Below are 24627 nucleotides of genomic sequence, written 5' to 3' on the forward strand. Positions count from 1 at the left end.
TGATACTTTTATTTTGGAGAATTTAGCCCGGAAGTGATCCTGATCAGGTTATTGGTGCGAATATTCCATAGCGTTGCTAACATTAACGAATTTTCAGCTAACTCGTCAACTTGCAATCGGGGTTTTCTAAAAAGATTTGAGTTCGAATTTCGTCACACCCTCACGTAACAAATAACTTTCTCAGTGATTTGCTTCCTGCGTACCCCAGAATGACACGTTTGCTGCTCTGAACGTGATGACCGATTTATTTTTAGGGAGAGGGATCTGGTTGTTGTTTTTATAGCAGTGTACTCTTGAGTTAACATTTAACTCAACAGACATGGAAACTCCGGTTATTGAAGACATGATCGACTTTAGCCGGTAAGTCATTGAAATGAATCGATCGTTTATGTAACGCTAGCTACCACATTATATCGTAAATATTTGCAATTGGCCAGCATGATATCGTCGTTGCTCAATAGACTCCAAAGTAACGTATCCAACTTGCTACAACACAACAACCAAACATACACGTATTGCTGCTACGTGTCGAAAGTAAAAGCTGATCCATTATCTTTAGCGCCTACCCAAATTTCACATGCATCTAATTAACAGAAGAAGATTTCTATGTCTTCTCCATAGACCATTAACATTGCTGAACATTTTATGCCATTTCTCATGTTGTCTTCCTTATTGTTCTCATTTATTTTGCACAGGTTACCCAAAGACACGCTCGTCTTCCTGCTGTTGGTGATTTACTTTCCATTTGGCGTTTGTTTGATGTTATTACGGATTTTTATTGGTCTCCATGTATTCTTGGTCAGCTGTGCACTACCTGAAAGTTTTCTAAGAAGGTGGGTTGTGCATTCTCTGCGTTGTTTCTCGCACAGCAAACTTGACTGTTAAATTGTTATCGCTGAACATCAGAAATATAATGCCGAAAGTTGCTGAGGTTATTAGCTGATGGTCGTCTGTAGTCAAGCAGCTATTGACCCGGATTTTGCTGTCAAATCTGTATTTATGTTTTCGGGCATTCAGCTTTTCTCTGTCCTAACAGATTCATTGTGCGGGTAATGTGCTCAGTATTGGGGATGCATGTCAGGCAGCAAAATCCTCGATCCAGAGACAAAAATACCAAACTCTACATATGCAATCATGTGACAGAGTTCGATCACAACATAATCAACCTCCTGACCCCCTGCTGCACTGTGAGTTGCTCTTTCTTTCTTTGTGTGCACTCAGTATTTCTTTCCTGACGTTGCATTTATGTGTATTTTTCTTTGTAACTTCGATTACATCACATTTTTCCTCTTTGCCCTCACTGTTTGACCATTAAAGTTTTGCGCAAACTGAGGCGTATGTAATAAACCAAATGAAAAATAGTACAGTAGTAAGTGAGTGTGATATGTCATTTATACGACATGACTACTTTTATGCTGCAATGAATAACCTCGAAACCTCATAATTCTTAGCCGTACTGTTAAGTGAGGACTCCTTGTTCAGCATTCACTGTTGAAAATGTTTGAATGCATTTTTTTTAAACTGAGCATTCTGTGTCCTTTTCTCATTAGCCCCAATTTGAGGGCTCCACAGGTTTTGTGTGTTGGGCCCGAGGCTTCATGGAGGTACACTCTGCGCTTGGCAGGGGAGCGATAGGAGAGTCGCTTCAGAGATACTGCTCCACCGAAGGTGCCTCGCCATTGCTGCTTCTGCCTGAAGAGGACACCACGAATGGACGTGCTGGCCTGCTAAAGTTCAAGTCAGTGCAGCCACATAAAGGCTCCTTGTTTGTTAGATCTGAATGAATCTCTATTTTTTTTTTCCTTCTTCTCAGTTCTTGGCCCTTTTCGCTGACAGACTCCATTCAACCTGTGGCCTTGAGGGTTGCAAGACCTATGATTTCTTTGGTAATATTTTCTTTATTATTATTTATTTTTTTTATTATTTTTACATTTAAGTGCACATAAATATTCTATACCTTCCTAAAATAATGGCCTAATGTTGTCATTTTTTTGTTTCAGTAAACATGAAAAACTAAACCAAATACTGATTATATTTATTATTAATTTCATTTCAGAGGTAGAATTGAATGATGTTTAATTGGGATGTACCGATATCCAAACATGATACGATATTTTATGATATGAAGGTCACGATACGATAATTATCGAGATATTATGGTGGGGTTGGCAATTTTTAAAAAAGATCACAATATTGTGTACTAAAAAAAAAGAAAAAAAAAGAGCTCATACTAAAAAAACAACACACAATATTGTGCTTTTGTACATAACAGCAATGCATATAAACCACCTACAATCTCTAATAACAATATTGAGGCTCTTACTTGCTAATGCAAGCACACTTGATCGCTTCACAAGCAAATTAGGTTCCCCTTCATCTGACAATTAACATAGATTTTAAACATAGAAGGCCAAAACATCCCTAATGAAAATTAAATTGCACTAATAAACTAGCCAGTAGAGGGTGCTAGAACTGCACAAATGGAAATCAATCTGACTTTTTAAACAGATGTTTTCCTTTTAAATATTGTGAACATGACGACGACGATATTGTGGCAGTTTTAATATCACGGTATCACGATATTGCCCTTATCGTTTCATAACGTCCCTACTGTTTAACTCACAAATTTGAGCATAGGTGGCCCCTAGCCTACATCCTGAGTAGATGTTTGAAGCATTAAAAAATGATGTTGGTAATTATTTTAATCAGGTGACATTACAGAAATTTTATTTCCATTGTTTATTTGTAAGCTATTCTATAATTCAACAAAATAATAGATGCATGTATTTATTTATTTATTTATTTGTCTTCAGAGCACGCCTGAGACCAGTTGGTTGACAGAGCTGTTATGGACATTTTTTTCTCCATTTACAGTGTATCATGTAAGGTACTAAATATCTTGTATCATAATCTCTTGCATCTTGGTTATACAGTATCATCAAAACACATGCAGTACGTATTTTTCCTTATGGTAAATATTTATAGCGCTTTTCTGCTTTTATGCAATCAACTCATTCTGTCAGAAATGATGACCACAATATATTACTTTTAATGTGTGTAATTATTGTTTAAATGTCCCCCTTCTGCCTTCAGTTGGTTGCCGCCAGTTTCGCGAGAGGATGGTGAGTCCTCACAGGAGTTTGCCAACAAAGTCCAGGAGGTAAAATAAAGCCACTTGAAAATAAAATGTGCTAACTCTGCATTGCCCGTGTTTTTGCTGCGCTTTGGCTAGCTTACTGTGTTTTTGTAAGTGCAGCAGGGGGACTCACTCGCTGGTCTGTGGTCGCACGCAACTAAACTGTAATTACTGTGGGATTTCCACCTTGCAGTTGCTCGCCTGCGAACTTGGCTTGGTCTCAACAAAGATCACTAAAGCTGACAAAGCCGAGCACATCAAACGGAAACGACGTGCCCTCCCGCAGACGTCCGCAAGTAAGCAAATCAATCGAGCGGATGCCGACAAACTTCACCGTTTTTGTGTTTTGACGGATGTGTTTGTCGCTAGGCATAAGACCCGGCTCGATTGGCCTGGGCTTCATGGTGCCGGGTTTGGGAACAGATGAGCGGAGGATAGCGCAAATGGCCCAGCAGGTGAAGGATGTTCTGCCTCACGTCCCACTCAATGTCATCACAAAGGACTTGGGTATGCCACAGTCAGCACCACCGCTTTTACTTCCCGCATCCTCCTTGTGCTGTCCTCTGCTAAATCCAATCTTGTTTCACAAGTAATCACATTGATCTGCTTCAACATCATATACTATAATAGTGTTTTTAAGTTTTAAGTAGGGCTGGAACCTCTGAGTACCACACAATACAATACGATATGTGATAGAAGGCTCACAATATGACGATATCTCGATTATCGATATATTGGTCAGGTAATAAATCCACGATAATCTACGATAAAATTTCTCAGGACATAAACTGATGATTTTTCAATGAGAAAAGAGTTTCTTTTTGTACCATCACTGAAACACAATATTAAAACTGGTGTCTTCTTCACAGTGAGCACTTTAATGTATATATATATTTTTTAAAACAAATAAGACCACTTTCTATGAACAAATTTGTGTCTTTCTTAAACACTATTGTTATGCAACATGTCAGTCAGTTACATAGTCAGTTGTTTCATTTTTTAAACTGACAGTTTTTTTGTGTAACTTTGCAAAAGTAAATAAATAAAATTACTTAATTATTATATCCAATTAAATCAACATTAACTCTTTAACTGCCAAACGTTATCCAAAAAACAACCCTGACAGTGCTAGCCGATTTTGAGCGTTTTCACTCATTTTTTCAAGGCAAACAGAATATTGTGGGCGAAGACTACATAAACATGGTGGATACCATATGAAAGATTGGATTCCATTTTTTGAAAAAAAAGTATGTTTCTACCTCTTTCGTAATCACCATTTGAAAATAGGTCATTTGAGTAACATAAACGAAAATAGAAAAGATTAGGAGAAAACAAGCTGAAAAGATACATTTTCATTTTTTCAAGACACAAGATGCTGCATCCAAAATCCTATATTAGGGTTGGAATTAATGGTATCGGCATGTTACTTGTGACTTATTCACCGATACCGATACCCTGTTTTAATGCAGTATCGGCGCCTCTGCCGATACCAGTATCGGTATCGGAACAACACTAATTTTAGCATACGTCATTTAACGTATGCAAACAGTTAATACTCCTCAGAAACTGTGTGCCTCAAAAAGTCGAAACATAAAGTAGGTTTTAAAATGTTAAAATTGAAGATACACAAAATTCATCGAAACACATGCAAAACTGTGTCAGTTGCGGGACAGATACGCAAGTAAAAAGTCAGCTTATGAGTCTTCTTCACCTGAAGACTTCCGTACATTTCCTTGCCACTCTTATGAGGCACTCCCCCTAGTCGTCCACCAAGTAATTTCTCAATAAGTCATGAACAATGGAGCCGCTATAGTGGCTGCATATTACAGTAATTACAAATATCGCGATACTTGCGTAGGCGTATCGATAATCTATCGGGAGACAAAGTATCACGCATATATATTGTCACACTCCTAGTTTTAAGTGTGGGGGAGGAATAAAGCTATAGCTGTTATAGATTTTCACTTACCAAAGTTGGCTCTGGAATGTATCCCGAGTTGACTTTAGTTCGAACCTTTCAGGAAATGTGTTGCAATCAACAAAGCGAGCAGATAACAGGGAACATGACAGTCGAGTTGGCCTGGGGAAATAAAATGTCGGATATGACCTCTTGTTTCTTCAAGTAAATCTGAAAAGTCGCCTCTTGGTTATCTTGCAGCAAAAACCAATTGTGTTAACGTCACAATAACAAACCTGCTGGAAAATAAGGAGGACTCTTCAGCGGAAGATGCCGAGACGTCGCCGTTTGGGGCTTCTTCAGTGAACAGCACGTACTCTACCAATTCTGCTCAGACCATCAAGGTTTTATCTTAGATTCCGTTCTTAAATTGTGACATTCAGAGAACAATTTGTGTGTGGTGTTTTTTTTGTTTTTTTTTTAATCAATTAATCTTTCAATGCAATGTAATTCCATGTTGTGTTCTCCATAGCCTGCTGCGACATCTTTTGGGAAATCACCTGCTGACAGGCATTTGTCCCTTCAAGAGAGGAAAGAGGCGCTGTATAATTTTGCAAGAAGGTTTGATTTTCTTGTTCTCAGCAATATTGTGTCATACATGTTTTATATTCCGCCATGAGCACAAATGAGAAATATCAATTTAGTTGTTTGATAGATGTGATGATGCAACAAAAAATACAAAAATGTATTAGCTTCAACGTGCACATCTTGGTTTGGTGCACAAGAGGGCAGCATTGCTCACTACATACTTAGTTGTTGTTTTTTTTCCCCATCTAATGAACTTGTAACTATAAAGCAGCAATAATTGAAAAACACAGGCAATGATGATTACTTTTAGCAGCACCCCTATTAAAGTGTTTTTCCCCTTTTTCTTTTCCAGACGCTATATTGAAAAATATGGATTGGATCAAGAAGACGGTGACTGAACACGTTGGGTCATGTCAGCGTTGCCAACAGAAAGAATCATCCAGTGTATCTGTCGAAGTTTGAAAGATGATTTTATATTCAATCAGCTGGTGGTGGTGTTGGAAAACAGACTTGGTAGACAGGTCAAAGAGTGTTCTCGCCATATACAGTATAAGTTGGTGGAAAGGTGAATAATGCATGTGTTCAATTCTTCATTCTTGCTGATGCATAATTTTGATAACACTTTGTATTATGATCCACTGACTGACTGTGAATCATCTATTTATTTTTATAATGTCCAGAGTCGTCAATTACAAATAAAGTTCAGTTTGACCTTGCCTTCGGTGATTATTTCACAACACTTGCACCAACGACCGGATTATCCGGACGGTACAATGCAGATCATGTGAATTGAGGCAGTGGCCCGTGATATTCAAAGTTTTATTTTATTTTGTACTCGCCACGTTTCCCATAGAACATTATAGTAAATATACAACATAGTTAAAAAAAAAAAAGAAAGAAAAAAAAAAGGTATAGGCTGCATTTTGTCCAAAGTGAGTGTCATTTAAACTTGGAATCAATTATTTTTGTTTTTTTTTACGTGGGGTGTTCATTTCCTGTATGTACAAATAATTAAAATTTCCTTAATACTAAAACGGACATTTATTTTCGTAGTACGACAACTGTACCGTCGGTGGGGTGTTCAATTATTTATGGACACACATAAATTAAGAATATCGATAAATGAATAATCAACGTGTTACAGACTAACCGTGCGTTTTTCTACTGTAGCAAGATGTCCCACTTAACATAAAAGCATCTTTCAGTCAAACAGGAAATTGCGTTTTGCCCTTCCGGAGCACTCGTCTGTGATTGACAAGCTAGCAAGTTAGCAATGTCGGGTCTTGAGGATATTTCCAACAATTCTGCGACATTTACAGAAGATAACGAGTTTAATGTCGAAGCGGGAGACCACGTCGACGATGACTTTGACATTCACCGATATATCTTTTACAGGTATTGTTCCGTTACACTAACACTAACGTAGTTGTGTCTAACTTAGCTAGCTCTCAACTAAATGGAACGTCCACTGTTGTCTACCGGTACTTTTTTTGTGTGGATGGAAACATCAAGTTTCAAAGCCAACGATCAAACCCCAAAAAAGAATGGTCACTGAGCAGCTGTACAATATTTACAATTTTGTATTCTTAACATTACATCACTTTCTAAAGAGGTTCCACTTTCATCTGTCATAATTCGTGTCCAAATCTCATTTTAAAGCAGATTGTATTATTATTGTTATTAATATTTTACGTCAACTGGCAAGATTCATGTTGTGTGTTTCAGAGACAGGAAAGAGTGGGCTGACTTGGAGCCTGTTCCTCAAGATGATGGGCCAAACCCTGTTGTCAAAATTGCTTATTCAGAAAAGTGTAAGTTTGGTACACATGGCTCTTTCAGTGGCTGACAGACACACAAACTGTTTTGTTTAAATGCCGTGTGCAAGAAGTTACGTACCAAAGTTGCCACACATTTCCATGTTTTATTTGTAAAAGGTATAAAATTTAAATATCTCAAAAACAACATCAAGATACAGTTTCTAAATGACTTTTGGTTATTAAATGAAAAACAACTTAAACCACCTGTGCTCCCTTTTGTTTGTGTCCAACATTTTTAAACTATTTGTTTTCCCAACAGTCTCTGATGTTTTTGACTATTTCCGTGCCCTACTGAAGAATGATGAAAAGAGCGAACGAGCTTTTGCCTTGACTGCAGATGCGATTGAGCTGAATGCTGCAAATTACACAGTGTGGTGAGAGCGCTATTATGATTTCTAATGGGTTGAATATTAACACTTTGCAAAGGGGGACGTAATATGTTTGCAAGTTATTGTAGGCATGCGATTAATGGTGGTGGGTTATGTGGGAACATGCAGGCACTACAGGCGAGTATTACTACAAGCGTTATCAAAAGACCTGAGGGAAGAAATGAGGTACATCACGGCCATCATTGAAGATCAACCTAAAAACTACCAAGTCTGGTGAGAGAGATAGAGAGAGAAATGTGGTATTTCTGATGCTGTTTTGTTATGAGTGACAATATTTCACTGGGTCTTTCAGGCATCACAGACGTATAGTGGTTGAGTGGTTGAATGATCCCTCAGATGAGTTGGAGTTCATTGCAGACATCCTCAGCCAAGATGCAAAAAACTACCATGCCTGGCAGCACAGGCAGTGGGTCATCCAGGTTGGTGGTTCAACTACTTTATAGAAGTTTTTGTTGCATGAATCCTACCTGAATCAAAGAAGTTTTTAAACATGTCTATATTTTATATCATAAAAGTCTGGTGTGCAGACTTTTTATATCCACTGCATCTGATTATTATCGATATTTGAAAGTCGTGTTTCCAATCCCAGGAGCATACAAAAGGACTCTTTGCTTCCGCTAACCTTTTTCTTTTTGTTTTGTTTTTCTCCACCGCTCATCAAACTATCAGGAGTACAAACTGTGGGACAACGAGCTGGAATTTGTGGAGAATCTCTTGGATGAAGATGTGAGGAATAATTCTGCCTGGAACCAGAGGCATTTTATCATTTCGCAAACGACAGGCTTCTCGGATCAGGCCATACTTCAGAGAGAAATTGAGTAAGTGTGGCAGCTTCTTCAGATCACGTCTTTACTATCATTAGAAGACCATGGAAATTAACAGGCATAAATCTCGGTTGGTAACAGGACTTTGCATATTCAATTTGTTATTAACCTATGACTTAATCTTTGTATTTTCATGTAAGATACTGTCTGAACCAGATCAGAAAGGCCCCCCACAATGAAAGTGCTTGGAACTATTTGAAAGGGTAAGACATTTTCCACAATCAGATGAATCAAGATTTTAATCTACATGACTGGTTCATAATATGTCTGAGTGTGCCTTAAAGAAATGGTCATTATAAATGTAAACATTAATATTGAAACCTCCATCCCAGGATGCTTCCGGACAGAGGTTTGTCATCTCAGCCCGGGCTGCTGGAGAAAGTTCTGGAGCTAAAGGAGACACGTTGTTCCTCGTACCTTCTCGCGTTTCTCTTCGATTGTTACGAGGATGCTTTGGAGAACAGCAGCCAAAAAGGAAAATCAGAGGAGGACCGAGTGGAAACTTTAAAACGAGCTCTAGAAGTAAGTGATTAAACTGTCTAGCATTACTTTGCAAATATGGGACTTTTGGTTGTTTTCAGGGTTCAGGTCTAAACTCATTCGCTCCCAGCCGTTTTCACTGAAGCAAGCCCCTTCGCTCCCAGCTGTTTCGCTGAATTTGGACTGATTTTGCAAGGCCCACAGACTATAGTGTTCTATTGCTATAAAAACATGGAACCTCCCAAAAGAAAGATTTGAGTCAGAGAAAAAAAAAAAGTATATTTGTATTTGATTCGTTTTGCAGCAATTGGCATTAGAATATAGCCAAGTGTCATCATTATTCACATTCCTGGTGAAAACACTGACAAAAAGAGCTTGCTGAAACATGACCCTGGTTGATCTCTTAAACTCTTCTGCCACCTGCTGGCTGTTTAATAACTGCCATTGCTTCAAGCATTCTCTTCAGTTAAGAGGCTGCATCAAAGCCTTCTGTATGCTCTAGCATTAAAAAACAAAATACTATAAATATATATTTGAGAGCAAATGAGTTAAATAAATAAATTGGGACCACTGGGACCAAACACCATAACTTCTGTTTTCTTTTAATTGAGAGGGAGGGGGGGATCAGTGCCATCTAGGACTTGATTTCCTCCAGACAGCACAAAAAAAAACTTTTTGCTCAGTGGGACATAGATCTGATTGTCATTCACATAGCAGTAAAAGAAACTACCATGTTTTCTTGAGATGTAACCCAGGGGTAGTAAATACAATGAAAACAGCAGGGGCTCCAAAATTGAACCCTGTGGAACACCATACGTCCGACAGTGGGGCAGTACTTAGTAGTTTTGTTGTTGTTTGTCCATTTCCATTACTTATTAGATAAATGGCTCCTGACAAAATTCAAGTCCATCTCCCTGCTGGGTTTGACACCTTCTCTGTATTTGCTTTTTTCCTCTTCTAAGATTTGTGAACTTTTAGCCGAGGAAAAGGATAGCATCCGCAAGGAGTATTGGCTGTTTTTGGGACGTTCTTTAAAGAACAAATACGGATCGAGTGAGCCAGTCGACGCTGAACTTGCGTCCCCGACGGCCGAGCAGCAGGAGATCAACTAGATACGCAAGTCCCACTCATGTCTTTTTTTTTTTTTTTTTTTTGTGTTACTGTACTTTACCGTTATGTATTGCAGTTTTTTTTTTTTTTTTTAATGCCCGCTACAGTTGGTCAAGGAGGGAAAGGAATGAGAAATATCAAATACAATGCAGAAATGCGTCAAATCCTTCAAAGTCATGACAGAATTACAGTAAAAGACATTTCGATTCTGTTGAAGTCACTGAAATCCTTCATCGTCTCACTCCTTTCCATTCTATGAAGGTTCAGTCATAATATATTAAGGCAGTTTGTTCTGCTTGGTCCTCTTCAGTTGTGCTCCTGCGGTAAAAACAGCCCCCACAAACACGCGCTTTAGCACTCAGCAACATGCCTCACACGCCGGGAGATCGTAAATCGATTCACATGGCTTCGTCCAGCTGTTTGCCTCATTACGACATGTGCTCCCCCTCTGCTTTTTCAGCCAAAATACGCCACTTCTGCCCGCTAGCATCCTATTAGAAGAGCACTCCTGGTTCTTGGCGGTTTTGTACACATAGTCAGCATTTACATAGAATTACCAGATGGTGTGCTGACATGCCAAAAAAATCATTTTCTCATCCAAACGAGAGAACTGGTGCGTGCTTAAAAGTATGAGGTGCAAAATAAAGCAGCCAGAAATTAAAGCGCAGTGTGCTTACAGTGCTCCCTGGTGGTTGAATGTTAAAGGGTTGCTGTATAATTGAAATACTGGAATGTACTATAACAAATTATAAATAAAAAAAAAAATCACCCTCACACTATAATGAATTGTCAAAATATGATGTTTGAGATTTGCAGCCATGGAATGGTAGGGTTGGGTTAAAAAAAATAAAATAAAAATCAATCGATATTGAATTGATTTTCCTTTTAAACGCTCATATTGATTCATGAATCGATTATTTTATATATCTCTTTTCCCCATCAATTCTTAAGAGAATTGAATTTTAAAGGCCAATTTTTTCTTCTTACTGTCTTACAGTTCAGTCTCTCTTTTTTTTTAAATTTGTATTTACAATTATTGAATTAGATTATGAAAATATTTTCATCTCATCCTTGCTGATGTCAATGCTTGTTTAACACTTACGTGATTATAATAAACACGTGTTACTTTCTTTTAAGGGATAGTTGACTCATTGAACCATTTTAAACAACATTTTGTCTATAATTAATGTGATAACTTAATTATTTTTCATGTACAATTCATACAATTAAAAAGTCGACTGACGATGACATCACCCGTGCTGAGGAAGTAGGTAATTACCAATCATGGCTCAGTTTCCTGACCAAACCCAGAAAACAGGTGAGCCATGCTTGGCTGTTACCTACTTCCTTAGCACAGGTGATGTAATCATCAGTCGACAGCAAGTAGAAAAATTACTTTTTAAAGATATTGATTGTACATGAAAAATAATGATATCAAATTCATTCTGGACAAAATATTCACTTTTCACTGCTGAATATGTTTCAATGAGTGAAGTTTCCCTTTAATAAACAAAATCATTTGACCGGTTCCTGCCTATGCAAAATTTACATGGGAATTTCATATTTGTGGCGTTTTTCCTCATGTCCTTGACATTTAAGAAGAATTGATGTGCCATAATTAAACTGATTGAAGTGAATCATCGAAAAATTGAACTGAACTGTTGTGAATGGAAATCAAATTGGGGAAATTAGAATCCATATCCAGCCCTTATAATTGGTAGCCATTATGTTCCCTGACACATACACTTCACCATGGACATGCGGGCTGAGGGGCGGGCACAAGACCAAACTAATGATCATTATCATCACCATCATTGTCTACATTGCATTTCTCTGAAATGCACCGTGGAACATCATATTCGAAACTTTGCGAAACAGCACGACGCTATGACATCAATTCATCCTCTTAAAGGTGCCGCTAAACGACGGCGACGGCACTGGATGGGGACAAATGCACTTTCGATATTAATCTCGTTTCTGCATCGTCTGCTTTCCCCGGACCAGCCCGTCAATGCCTTGCGCTTGACTTATAATTGGCTTCAATATTTCTTCAGCGTAATTGAATGAAACGATAGTGATGTCAAGTCACCCGACACTGCTCAAGCCTGAGATCTTTTAAGGATTCGAGTCTCCTTGAAAGAGGGGGAAATGTCACTTCTATTTTACTTTTTTGTATTTTAATCTGAACGTCTTAAAGTGCATCATTGACTCAATGTACAAGGTATTTTTATAAACAAGATTTGTGATGTAATTAGTGTTTCAATAATGAAATTATTACCTCAGTATTGATTACGTTTTGCTCTGTTCTGACAAAAAAGTAATCATTTCATGAGTCTAGACTTCTCTTGTCAATAGATGACCCAGGGAATGTTTCAACATCCCAATGGTATTATGTACTGGCGTACGTTAGAAGTGATGCAACAACTAAAGAAAATTCTGCTTGTTGTTGTTACCTAAAATCAACCTAATGTTGCCCCTGATGCTCAGAATGACCTTCAAAAGAAGGTTTTAGGTTCATCCAATGGATTCAGAGCGGTCATCACGACGCTCGTCACGGCCTGTCGCCGCCTTGTCAACCGCGCCGGACAATCATTTGTCTTCTGAGCGTGAATGGGCCTCATACTGACATACTGTACAAGAACATACGGCAGGCTGCACTCCTCCAATTTACCACACGATTGAATACAGCCATTTTTACAAAATTTAAATGATTGCTTTCCACCGGTGACTGTTCTTTCAGAGCCTTGTCAGTTCACAACTGACCGATGTTTGCATTTTTAGTGCAACTTTAGATGATCTTTCTTACCGAGGGAAACCTCCATAACGTCTCAGAAGAAGCTAGTTCACAATGGATATATGGTGTAAAAAACTAAACAGATACAGTCAACAAATGAATACTGCTATTTAGTTGTCCTCAACGGCACCATCAAATGTTTTTTTCACTGAGTCAACTCCGTGTCCTCTGGCAGATTTTCACATCAGCAGACATAAATCTGAAAGAACCGGAATGCAATAAGTTGCAACATCACTTCACAGATCCCTATCTCAGCTCTTTGCCTTTTAAAACAGGTGTATTATGTCTTTTTTTCACTACATTAAAACAATTCCCAATAAAATAAAAAGTGTGTGAGATTCTTTTGTCAGAATATGCAAAAATTAAATAATTACAGTCAAATTATAACAAACACTCTGGTTCAACTCACGTGGGTTAAGGGGGACGGTTCTGAGCAATCTAATTGAACAGAGCAATCTGAGAAATACAGCGACAGTCATTCGTAAAAATAGCGGGAAAAAAAGTGGCCCCACGGTTGATCCTTGAGGAACACCTCGGCTGAGCTAATAAATCTGACTTTCAGCCTTTCAAAGAAACATCAACTGAAACACATGACCGGGGGCAAAGCTAGGGACATGCAACAAAGCTAACGACTTTTGTTGCCTTTTTAGAAACTTCGGGAGACTCGGAGGGTTCTATCGTGACACAAATGTTTGCCAACTTGGCAAGATGGGCGGACATGGTAGACAATTTTACACCAATCAAGCCCTCATAGACACAAATGTTTGTCTACAAGCTTTTAAAAAGTAAATTTTCTTTTAATACAGGCAACTAATGTGATGAAATAGGATCCATTACCAGCCGAGCAATCTGTCAAGGGAGTCCCCAGCCTCTAACTGTGATAGGCTCCACCTCCTGCTCTGGATTTTTACTTAAAAAAAAAATAAAAATCATCTGTAACTTCCAGTGCCACACCCACATACTTCGACTTAAGGCTGCATGATCATCATTTCATTCTCACAGCAAACGCGATGACTCATGCACATTGATCTGGACAAAGTAGAACTCCTCCTGCCAATAATCTACCTCGTAAGAAGAATCCTCCTCACTTACATCTGTTCGGCATAGCGACGCGTTCTCCTACGCACGCAAAATGGTTTTAATAAGGCCAAATGATGGCTAATTTGGATGGGAAAGATTCGTGTGGGCCAAGTTTTGATCCGGGCTTTTGCATTTCAGCACCACGGACAGCACTCAGGAGAATCCATCTGACTAAGAACTTTGACCGTTATGGACTTTTGATGCGTTAAGTGCAGAAAGCAAGACATAATTCATGTTTTATACTCGTTACCACTCAGTAGGTTCTTTTTAAGATTTGTTCACAATGACTCACTGCTGCTTGTTGAGAACTGAGTTAAGTAGAGTTCACCCTGTTGCGTATTTTTATTTTATTTTCATCACATAAGTCAATCACTGCGTACAATGTAGCGCCATTGGAAATGAAAGTGCATCAAATTATACATAACATTTCAACGAAAATATGCGTTAATATTTTAAAGTATAATAAAACGAAAAACATTTAAAACAGGAAGTACGTCACGGGAAACTGCAAGTTAGTTTAGCTAGAACACGTTTCCTTTAAGCATAAATAAAATTTGCCGTTATCCAAGCAAACAATTAGTGAACCTTTTAAATGACAAATATTAACATTATTTAACAAAAAGCAAACAAACAAGGTTTTTAGTTTAACAACCTCTACTGTCAACATTTTTGCTTGCAAGTATAGCAAATTGGTAAAAAAAACACACAAAAAAACTGCAGAATACAAGCTCGTATCTCAAAAAAACATGCGAGACAGGTCATTCATATCTCAAGGCACAACTATCCCTTCCTTGAAAACCACTGAATATTTCTTTTATTGTATTAAAATATATATTTTTTCGCCCCATGTATAAAATGTGTTATGAACAAATGGATACTTCATACTATTTATGTGACGTAGGAGGTTGATTATATGACATAATGCAACATGACACGATTCAAGTGAGCACATGTTATTTACCTCCACACAAACCACACTCAACAGAGAAATTTTGGACCTGTGGCATAGGTTTGCAAAATTGATGCACACGCGCACACTCACGCACACGCGCACCGCACCGCACCCCCGCAGCCAGACGACTGATGAAGCAAACGGGTCCAACTTTGCTTTGCGGGGCATAAGCGTGATCAATGCTCGCCAATGGATTATCGACGGGGCGCTAAGTGCAAAACGGGGCATGCCTTCCTGGCATGAATTAACATTTCAACAATTCCCGTAAAACGTCGGGAATGCAGAGAGACGCCACATCGGCGCGGACCTCCGCCGCCGCCGCCTCCGAACCGGCCGAGGACAAGAAGCGGCCGACGATGACCGCCGGCGACCGGGGCGCTCCCGGACCAGACGGAGGATGAAGACGGCTGCCGGCGGAGAGGGATCGAGAGCGGCAGCGCGGGTGGAATATAATGAAGTTGAGTGGCAAAGGGCTGTGCGCCGTCCTGTCCAGCACCCTCCTCTTCGCGTGCGCCCTCAGCGAACTCGTGCTCGGCTTAAGATGCGTCTCGCTGGGCTCCGGCGTCAGGGAACACTTCCACCTCGGCGCCGCGGCCGGAGCTTTTTACTCCGGGCTGCTCCTCGGAAGCGGCCAGGTCCTCCTGGGCGTCGCGCTGCTCTGCTGCACCGGCAAGCCGCGCAGCCGCAATTTGGTCCTCCTGGGGGTTGTGGTCTTCCTGCTCGGGGTCCTCACCGCCTTCTCCGGAGCCGTGGTGGACGGGGACACGGCTTCCCTGGTGGAGAGGAAATATTCCCACTACTGTGTCCACGCGGGCCAGGTGAGCCGCGCCTGCGAGGAGCTGAGGGAGTACCACCGGAGTTTGGTCATCTCCACGGTGCTCAGCACGCTCGAGTGCCTCCTGGGACTCGTCAACCTGGTGCTCATCCAAAGGTACAAAGCGGCCCAGTTCTCCAGGAGCAGGCAGGTTCAGAGGCACAGCTCCGGGCCCATCATCTTCAACGAGGAACGGGACTGCTCGTCGGCGGACTTCCAGCCGGTGTCTTATATCAATTTAGCCGTTTTGAACGTGTTGGACGAGAGCGGCGCGGAAGCCCAGCGCGGGGGGCACCCGTCCATCGAGCTGCCGGGGTACTCGCCCGCAGACCCAGAACTCAACCACTGCTTCCCCTTCTCATACCCGCTCCCCAGTGAACTGCCGCCGGCCTATGAGGACATCTTCCCCGCGGAGGCGCGCAACACATAGCCGACCGCTGCGGGGCTTTTTTTTTTTTTTTTCCCCTTTCTCCCCCCCTCAGGCTTCCTGCTACACTTTGCGTTAACATCACAGTCGCACTAATGAGGAGCAACAGGCTGACATAAGGCAGTGCGGACACATTACAGCAGCTTGCAGTAAAACTAAAGTTTGTGTTTGAATATTTGCTGTTCGGATTTATACTTGTGAATAAAAAGTGTATTTAACCTCACGTCTTGCACAGTGAACTTACCCAAAACACACTATCGTGATTTTTTTTTTTTAAATTGCATTATTTTTAATTTCTTGAGCGAAACTGTGGCCAAGTTCATCCATTTTTGGGGGGTATTTTTCCACTCCCTCAGGCAAACACACATTTTCACCCACGCTACTTGCACCGAAGGCAAGTGATGGGCTGCAAGATTGTATCAGTGTCGCCTGCAGATGACGTCACGCTACAGGATTGTCCGGAAATTGTTTACAATTGTTTAAAATAAAATTTATGGACTAAAATTGTAAAAACGTAAATAAAACTAAAAATATAAAAGCATGATCCTTTAAAAGTGCAAAAAAAAAAATAGATTGAAGTGCCTTTGCGCTTGCCGGAGACGTACAAGTACAGCAGCGCTAACAAAGTTAGCTTTGTTTTGGTTTGTTTTTTTAGCTGTTCACAAATCAATCAAAATAACAAAAAACAGTCTTAATGATAATAGGAACACATTAACAATCTAAACTGACAATATTTGTCACATCTGAGACAATTATTTTGTTTATTTATCATGTAGTAAATCTATTTTATTATTTATTCAATATATTTTGCATTTATATTCTTAGGTATATTTACATTTTTACAATTTCAGCCCATACATTTTGTTATTTAAATTACATCTGTAATATTTTCTTTCCAATGTTTGACGTCAACTAGATAATTTCCAGCCAATCCTGGACCAGGACGTGTTTGTTAGGCGACCCTGATACGATCTGGCAGCCCGATCACATCTGACACCGACAACGGTACCACTCCACCACCCAGAACCCCAACTTCATCCATTTTGCCACTTGCTGTCGCGTGAAAATGACATCACAGTTGCTTAGTGGAAATGACCAGTGTTGCCACAGTTACCTTGAAAAAGTAACTTAGTTACTTTACTGATTACTTGGTTTTAAAAGTAACTAAATTGCGTTACTGATTACTTGATTTTAAAAGTAACTAAGTTAGATTAAAAGTTACTTTTTTAGTTACTTTCAGCAGCTGCCGATAACACCATCTCAACATAAAAATAATGCAGTAGAAACGGAGTTCCAAATACTTTATTGAAAGTGCATTTTTAACATGAAAATAAAGGTTTTTTTTTTATGAAAAACAAAATAGGCAGTCTCTCTTGACTTCTTGTAACGTAAATACTTTTTATAAAACAAAAAATAAAAATCTATCCAGGTTGAAAATGAAAATCCCCTAAATTCCTCTATTGTTTGTTTGTTCCGCTATTCCAGTGTGTACACATGTATCAGTTTAAATATTTATTAGTAGTTATTGACAGTTATAATTGTTTTTTGGTTTGTTTGTTTTTTCTCTTCAAAATAAGGATCAGGAAAACAAAAGGTTGATAATTTAATGTTAAATATAAATATTTAACCTTTAGACAGACACCAACACAATTAAACAGAATATTTGCACATTGTGAAGTATTTCAGAAACATAAATTTAAGACATGAAATAAACCTACCGTCCAGCCAAAAGAAATATGAAGCCACCTTATGGAACAATAAATCTATCAAACACATTTTAACCACTTAATATATGCAAAAATATTTCCAAAAGTTCATTTCCCTTTTTAATCAACAATTTTTGTATTTAACAATTGTTTTTTCTTTTGTCATCACTTTCATTTTTGGTTAATGTATGACATCTTTTTTTGTTTTTTTAATCTGAGACACGATGATGACCACAGAATCACTACTGTTTATATTTTGTTTTTTGGGCTGTCGTAATCGCGGGCACGTCTCAGTTCTCCTATCTGCTGCTCATGCTAGTTGTAGACATTGACAGGGAGCCACAAACTGAGAAATGAGATACTTGCAGTGTGCTTTTAGCTTAGCTGGTGTGTTGGCTGTGGGACATACCTGTGTCGTTTGAATCCATGCATTGGATCGTCACGGGAGTTATTCTTTTTGGCTCGCGCGCAGTACCAACGCCGGCCCGGGACATACAAGTGCACCGAGAGGACTCGATAGCCATGGGAAATACCGAGATGTACGGCACCGGCTTCTGCTAACTGTCTCCATTTGTATGTTGTCACTCGTTGCGCGCGCGCGCGCGCCGTGTCGCGAGCACGGAAACACGGAAGTAGCTTGAATGGTGATGCTACTGAAATGTAAACAAAACAAGTAGAGCACGGCGCAGAACTCTTGCTATTGTTATGAAAACCATAAAGCCTCACTCGCAACCGATACGGTCGTTTAGCTCCCCTTGACGAACGATGGTTCGGTCGAATCGTTTTTTTGTTCCACCCCTACTGAAAACGTAACTTGTCTGACGTCACTCCCCCTGGCGAGAGGGCGGAGACGACCTCATCCCATAATGCTTCACGGACCAGTTGAGGATGGAAATAAATTATTTTTTTTACCACTTTTATGGTCCATAATGCACACTTTTTTTGTTGTGTTGTGTGCCTGTTGGTTAATAAAACTAGTAGTAAAAGTATCATCACTTTTGTTTTGAATGTGCAAACCATTCATGACCAGACCATGGCTGAATTCAGTGTGGTGATCAATAACTTCTGCCTCATCGTCGTAGTTAACAGTAGGTGTTTGTGACTGTTACAACAGTGAGATAGTTTGCCTTCTTCATGAAAATGTGGAGTAACGCATTGATTCTCTGGACAGTAACTTTAATCAGACTACTTTGTAGAATAAAGTAACGCGTTAGACTATTAGTTACTTTAGAAAGCAACTTTTTCGAGTAACGCGTTACTAAGTAACGCGTTACCGGCAACACTGGAAATGACCAATCGCAGCTCAGTTTCAAAAAACGGGTGAGCCGTGATTGGTGGTTAATAACTGAGCTCTGAATAACTGTGATGTCATTTTAAGTCGACAGCAAGTGACAAAATGCCCGCCGATGAGATGGATAAAAATTGATAAAACCACATCATTAATAATTTCCCTTTAAGTAAAATACAAAACTAAACAGTAAGAAAAACAAATTATTAAAATAACACCCACACGTATAGACTGACCAATAACGGTCAGTGAATTATGCTTTTTATCTGATGTTTGAATAGAGCTTTGTAGACTTTTTCTAACTACTGTACAAGTTCAATACAAAGACTTGTTATGCTTTCAAATTTAAGAATTCTTTAGGTGCTTTAACATGGAATTTGTAAGTCATAATACTCATCCTTTTTGCTCTTAACTGTGCAATGTCTCGCTCGCTGTTTGGCAATTTGCCTGACAGATGAACGCTGGATACAACAAAGAAATGAAAGAAGCATCTGTTCTTCTCACTATAAATATATATATATATATATATATATATATATATATATATAGTTTCCACCTCAGGAATTGTCTTAACAACTCATCAGATGATAAAAGGGCTCCTTGGAGAGATAATCCAGGGGAAGCACGCCGGAAGATGCTGAGAACGTCGGAAAGAAAAGACAAGCGCGTGTTTAAGCCCTTTCGCAAAACAAAGGACACACAAAATGAGCAGCTGTCAGCAGGAATTTTCACTTGCGATGCCCGTGTTCACTTTTTTGTCGACATTGATCCATTATTGATACCTTTAATTTGTGACACCCTTCGTAATTTTTTATTTTTTTTTTAAGGTCTTGAACTACATTTGCTCCCTCTCTGTATCCTAATTTTCCCCAAAATGCCCAAAAATGTTCCAAAATATGGAGGACCAAAACTGCCAAAATTCAAAAATAAATAAATGGCTAAATAGATCAATAAAATGACTAAAAATGAAAATAAAAATGGATATAAAAAATGTAATTCGGAAATTATATCCAAAAGATAAATATAAATGGAAATAAAAAGAGCACAAATAAATAAATACATTTGTATTTAATTTTTGAACTATATTTTTTATATCCGTTTTTATTTTCACTTTTACTCATTTATTATTTTGAATTTTGGAAGTTCAAATGAGCGGGGCGGTCCGAAGCATGTCTTGGGTTGGACTCGACCGTTGCAAACTGCCTGTGATTGGTCGAGTGAGCGGCGAACAAGGAAGTGGCGAGATCCACGCTTAGGACCGCACCCTCATTTGAATAACATTTCGACTTAGCAGTATGGACCAATACCGACAAAATTAAAAAGAAATGACTAAATAAAAAAAAAAAAAATATATATATATATATATATATATATATATATATATATATATATATATATATATATATATATATTAGGGGTGTGAATTGCCTCGTACCTGACGATTCGATTCGTATCACGATTCACAGGTCACGATTCGATTCGATACCGATTAATCCCGATACGAATTTCTAAGTCGATTGTTGCGATTTTTTTTCATTCAAATTTAGAAAATACTAATCAGTAAGCTTGTAGAGTGTAAGATTTATATGAAAATGTATTATTTATCTGAAATTTCAGTCTTATAGAGGTTGTAATCTGTTTCATGTTTAAACAGCATTAAAATAAAATATTAAGGCTTAATGTTCCGTTCATATAACATTCTTCCATGCTTAAGGTGTGAATCCTAAAAATAAAAAATAAAAAATAAAAATAAAAAAAAAATAAAAAAAATCGATTTTGCCTATTATTGAATCGATTCGAGAATCGCGCGATGTAGTATCGCGATATATCGCCGAATCGATTTTTTTTAACACCCCTAATATATATATATATATATATATGTATATATATATATATATATTAGGGGTGTGAATTGCCTAGTATCTGACGATTCGATTCGTATCACGATTCACAGGTCACGATTCGATACCGATTAATCCCGATACGAATTTATAAGTCGATTGTTGCATTTTTTTAAAATTCAAATTTAGAAAATACTAATCAGTAAACTTGTACAGTCTAAGATTTGTATGAAAATGTATTATTTATTTATCTGAAACTTCAGTCTTATACAGGTTGTAATCTGTTTCACGTTCAACAGCATTGAAATAAAATATTAAGGCTTAATGTTCCATTAAAATAACATCTTCTATGCTTAAGGTGTGAACCCTAACCTGAAGTAAGACGTTTTGTTGAATATTTTTCCATTAAAAATGGAAGTTTAAAAATCGATTCGGCCGCCTATTGAATCGATTCGAGAATTGCGCGATGTAGTATCGCGATATATTGCCGAATCGATTTTTTAACACCCCTTATATATATATATATATATATGTATATATATATATATATATATATATATATATATATATATATATATATATATATATATATATGTATATAGTTCTTTTTATTTCCATTTATATTTATTTTTTGGATATAATATTTGAATTAGATTTTTTTATCTGTTTTTATTTTCACTTTTAGTCATTTCTTTATTTGAGTTATGTATTTATTTGGAATTTTGTCAATTTTGGTCCTCCATACCAAAACCTGTAAGATTCAACAAAAACTAGGCTGAGCTTGAAATACTTCCTGTTTTCACGCTTCTTTCACATTTACACCAAGTAAGCTAGCCACTCCGTTAATATAACATAATATAACATGCATAACAAAAATAGTCTCCTTTTTCATGTTTTGTTCTGGCACTCATATTTTTTCAGGCCACAAAGAGGAAAAATATTGACTTTCAACAAAAACACTTCCTGTTCGGCTGTGAATATCATTCATCCTGTTCATTTCCATTCTCTTAATTGGCATTGAATAAAATGGCAACCTAATTGTCCTCCAAACATTTTGCAAGGCGGCTTGCTTAGGAATGTAACAATGTCTGTTGTTTTGATTGAGTTTCATCACTACAGCCCCGCCTATTTGATTTTAAATATTCATGCGATCCAATTCTGCCTCCAAAACACAATACGCTGCATTCATTTATTTGAATTTCCAGCACGTAATTATGACAACTGTGAGCTATAGATTAACTGTTCGCCAGTGCGATTTCATTGGGAGCCTTCAAGCCTTAGACGAGAATATTGAGTGTACTTGATCAACCGATTTATTATTCCCAGCTCGCTTTATTGTGAAGTCAAATTTGGCCGCACAAAGTTGGCACACACAAGTGCGCGTTGAGCGTAGTTACACGCCCTGCGGGCACAAATTGATAAAGCACAAGATTGATAACGTGAATTGGTCATTACTTAGCCGAGTAGGTGCTGAGATTTTGCTGCTAATTTCACTGTAAAAGTTTGCGCTCACACGCACACATACACACAGTCTATTATCATAAAATGAGTGTTCTCCGGGCTCGAGAGGCTATTCTCCGCGCGAGGGATCTTTAGTTGGACCGCGGAGCCGCATTAGCGTAATGAGCCTCGAGCTGTGGTCACACCAAGGTAGCAAATCGCTGACTTGCATCTCCTGACGTTCCTCACTCACTCTGAGGCGTCTGAGGAGCGTCTCCGCGCAAGTGATGGCGCTGCAGAAATTGGTAAGATGGATGTCGGTATGTTGCGGTGAAGAGCGCCAGGGAGGGGGATGAAGAAGTGACATCAAAAGTTGATCCGGGAGACACGTTGTATGCTGAACAGTGAAATAGCGGTGCTAAGACATGATTATCGCTTTCACACAGTATGTAATGTTTATCACGAGGAGGAATTTGCGCTGTATGATTCTGAGATGTGCAGACAAAAATTGGTGTTTAATAACTCTTAAAAATTGAGCGAACCTATCTCGAGGGCAACATTTTTTGGTTACAACAATTGTAATGGATCTTAGACGAGAGCCAATATTTTGAGTGTCTATCAAGAGGTGGGGGGGGGAGGCTGTCTATACTTATAGAACCAAAAATCAATATCCCTAAAAGCCTTTCATCAGACATGCATCCATTTGTGTGCCATACTGCTGCTGCAACGTGAAGAGAGCGTCAGTGGTTTTTAAAAGCCAAACAATAGGCCCTTGCTGACCAAAATGGGTTTTATTGCTGATGTACAAGCTTCAACCTGCAATTTTTTATTTTTTTTAAAGTGAGCATCTATTGGGGAAACGCTGACGTTTTGGATTTGGGAGTTGCTTTGAGTGAGCACCTGTTTACCGTTAGGTTCAAAACCATTTTGCAGTGAAGCTATGCCTTGAACCACTAAAACAGGGTACACAGATACAGATAAAATCCGAGGTCAAGTATTTCAAAAATATTTTACCTGGTTCACACTGGTCTGGATCTCAAAATGGAGTACAGTCAGGGGTTACATTCCAGACCACCACTGCAACAAGTAAATTTAGGAATACAGTTCAATTAACAGCATTTAAAAATGTCTTTAAACACGTTTTTTGCAAGTACACAGCCATTCCAATTCACAATTTATTAGGAAGATCATTCTCACGTATATTCTTGTGAAGTCCGTATTTAATAAGTTCATGAGACAAAATTGCGTTCTTCGTGAGAAGTGGCGCCGAAACACTTCCTGTTTTCATTCTTCTTTACTGACAGTCTCAAATTAATGTCGCGCCGTCTAGTGGTTAACGGTGGAGTTACAACCAATATAAAAGACCGCTTTAACATTCTCCAGTTTAAAAACACATTTCAAGAACGAAGTAACTAACAAAAATTATGATTAGGTGGTTGAAAATTTATAGAAGCACAAAATGCAAAGATTGCTACAGATACCACAATTACGAAACTCAAGACTGAGAATGGAAAAATAGCATTAAAGCAAACGGTCTGGTCCTTTCATATATTGTTTGACTAGTGATGAGAGAGAATATTTAGACTGTAACACTTACCTTTTTTACAGGTTAGACAATAACAACACACAGAAAAATAGGCAGATTCAGTTAAATATTTTTCTTTAAATGCAATCAAATATCTCTTGTTGTTGTCTTTTGTTATTTCTAATCTCGATACACGATGCTACGAAGACAGCATGTTTCATTTTTCACTTCCTGCTCCTTACCTCTTTTTCAAGCTAATGAGGGGTTTCACACAAACATACGTGTGTGCGTGCGCAGGATACGCAACAAACAATGGAATGCTTCATCCATCACTTCTATTGCTGCGAGTCCATCTGTCCTGTATTGCCCTAACTTTACCTATAGAAGACTTAAACAATCTGTCTGCAGTAGAGCACACTGTCAGGAAAAATGGTACTACAGGTGTCCATTTTTGTCCTGTAAGAATTTAAGTTGGGTGTTGTTCACATGAAACCATGATTGCGACATCCCGGTCAGCTC

General features: G+C 38.6%; 3 protein-coding genes and 1 long non-coding RNA gene across 4 annotated transcripts; 3 read left to right on the top strand and 1 right to left on the bottom strand.

Moving 5' to 3' along the window:
• The first annotated feature begins 11 nt into the window (after nt 1-11).
• On the top strand, nt 12-6337 carry aup1 (AUP1 lipid droplet regulating VLDL assembly factor). The gene is made up of 12 exons (XM_077531898.1): nt 12-360; nt 696-833; nt 1037-1187; nt 1551-1738; nt 1814-1886; nt 2814-2887; nt 3094-3160; nt 3330-3432; nt 3506-3643; nt 5295-5437; nt 5566-5654; nt 5974-6337. Exons 1-12 carry the CDS (start codon nt 320-322, stop codon nt 6017-6019), a joined length of 1251 nt encoding a protein of 416 aa, XP_077388024.1. The 5' UTR covers nt 12-319; the 3' UTR covers nt 6020-6337.
• A 477-nt stretch (nt 6338-6814) lies between these two features.
• Nucleotides 6815-10903, top strand: fnta (farnesyltransferase, CAAX box, subunit alpha). The gene is made up of 9 exons (XM_077531899.1): nt 6815-7016; nt 7347-7432; nt 7698-7812; nt 7936-8040; nt 8120-8246; nt 8497-8645; nt 8792-8854; nt 8984-9173; nt 10094-10903. Exons 1-9 carry the CDS (start codon nt 6895-6897, stop codon nt 10241-10243), a joined length of 1107 nt encoding a protein of 368 aa, XP_077388025.1. The 5' UTR covers nt 6815-6894; the 3' UTR covers nt 10244-10903.
• Nucleotides 10904-12552: 1649 nt separating this feature from the next.
• LOC144025645 (uncharacterized) lies at nt 12553-23905 on the bottom strand. The gene is made up of 3 exons (XR_013284931.1): nt 23781-23905; nt 23598-23660; nt 12553-13234 (listed from the first exon to the last, which is right to left on the bottom strand). It is a non-coding gene; the product is annotated as an uncharacterized LOC144025645 (long non-coding RNA).
• tmem271 (transmembrane protein 271) lies at nt 15110-16531 on the top strand. Its single transcript, XM_077531900.1, has one exon. The coding sequence runs from the start codon at nt 15520-15522 to the stop codon at nt 16309-16311; it is 792 nt and encodes a 263-aa protein (XP_077388026.1). The 5' UTR covers nt 15110-15519; the 3' UTR covers nt 16312-16531.
• Nucleotides 23906-24627: the final 722 nt, after the last annotated feature.

The sequence above is a fragment of the Festucalex cinctus genome, chromosome 9, assembly GCF_051991245.1.
Source record: "Festucalex cinctus isolate MCC-2025b chromosome 9, RoL_Fcin_1.0, whole genome shotgun sequence".
Taxonomy (NCBI): Eukaryota; Metazoa; Chordata; class Actinopteri; order Syngnathiformes; family Syngnathidae; genus Festucalex; species Festucalex cinctus.

Excerpts from the sequence above, each read along its gene's own strand:
- aup1 (XM_077531898.1), top strand. The coding sequence starts at position 320 with ATGGAAACTCCGGTTATTGAAGACATGATCGACTTTAGCCG. Across the intron at positions 361-695 it reads GACATGATCGACTTTAGCCG|GTTACCCAAAGACACGCTCG; the intron begins GTAAGTCATTGA and ends TATTTTGCACAG. Across the intron at positions 1,887-2,813 it reads CAAGACCTATGATTTCTTTG|AGCACGCCTGAGACCAGTTG; the intron begins GTAATATTTTCT and ends ATTTGTCTTCAG.
- fnta (XM_077531899.1), top strand. The coding sequence starts at position 6,895 with ATGTCGGGTCTTGAGGATATTTCCAACAATTCTGCGACATTTACAGAA. Across the intron at positions 8,247-8,496 it reads ACAGGCAGTGGGTCATCCAG|GAGTACAAACTGTGGGACAA; the intron begins GTTGGTGGTTCA and ends TCAAACTATCAG. Across the intron at positions 9,174-10,093 it reads CTTTAAAACGAGCTCTAGAA|ATTTGTGAACTTTTAGCCGA; the intron begins GTAAGTGATTAA and ends TCCTCTTCTAAG.
- tmem271 (XM_077531900.1), top strand. The coding sequence starts at position 15,520 with ATGAAGTTGAGTGGCAAAGGGCTGTGCGCCGTCCTGTCCAGCACCCTC.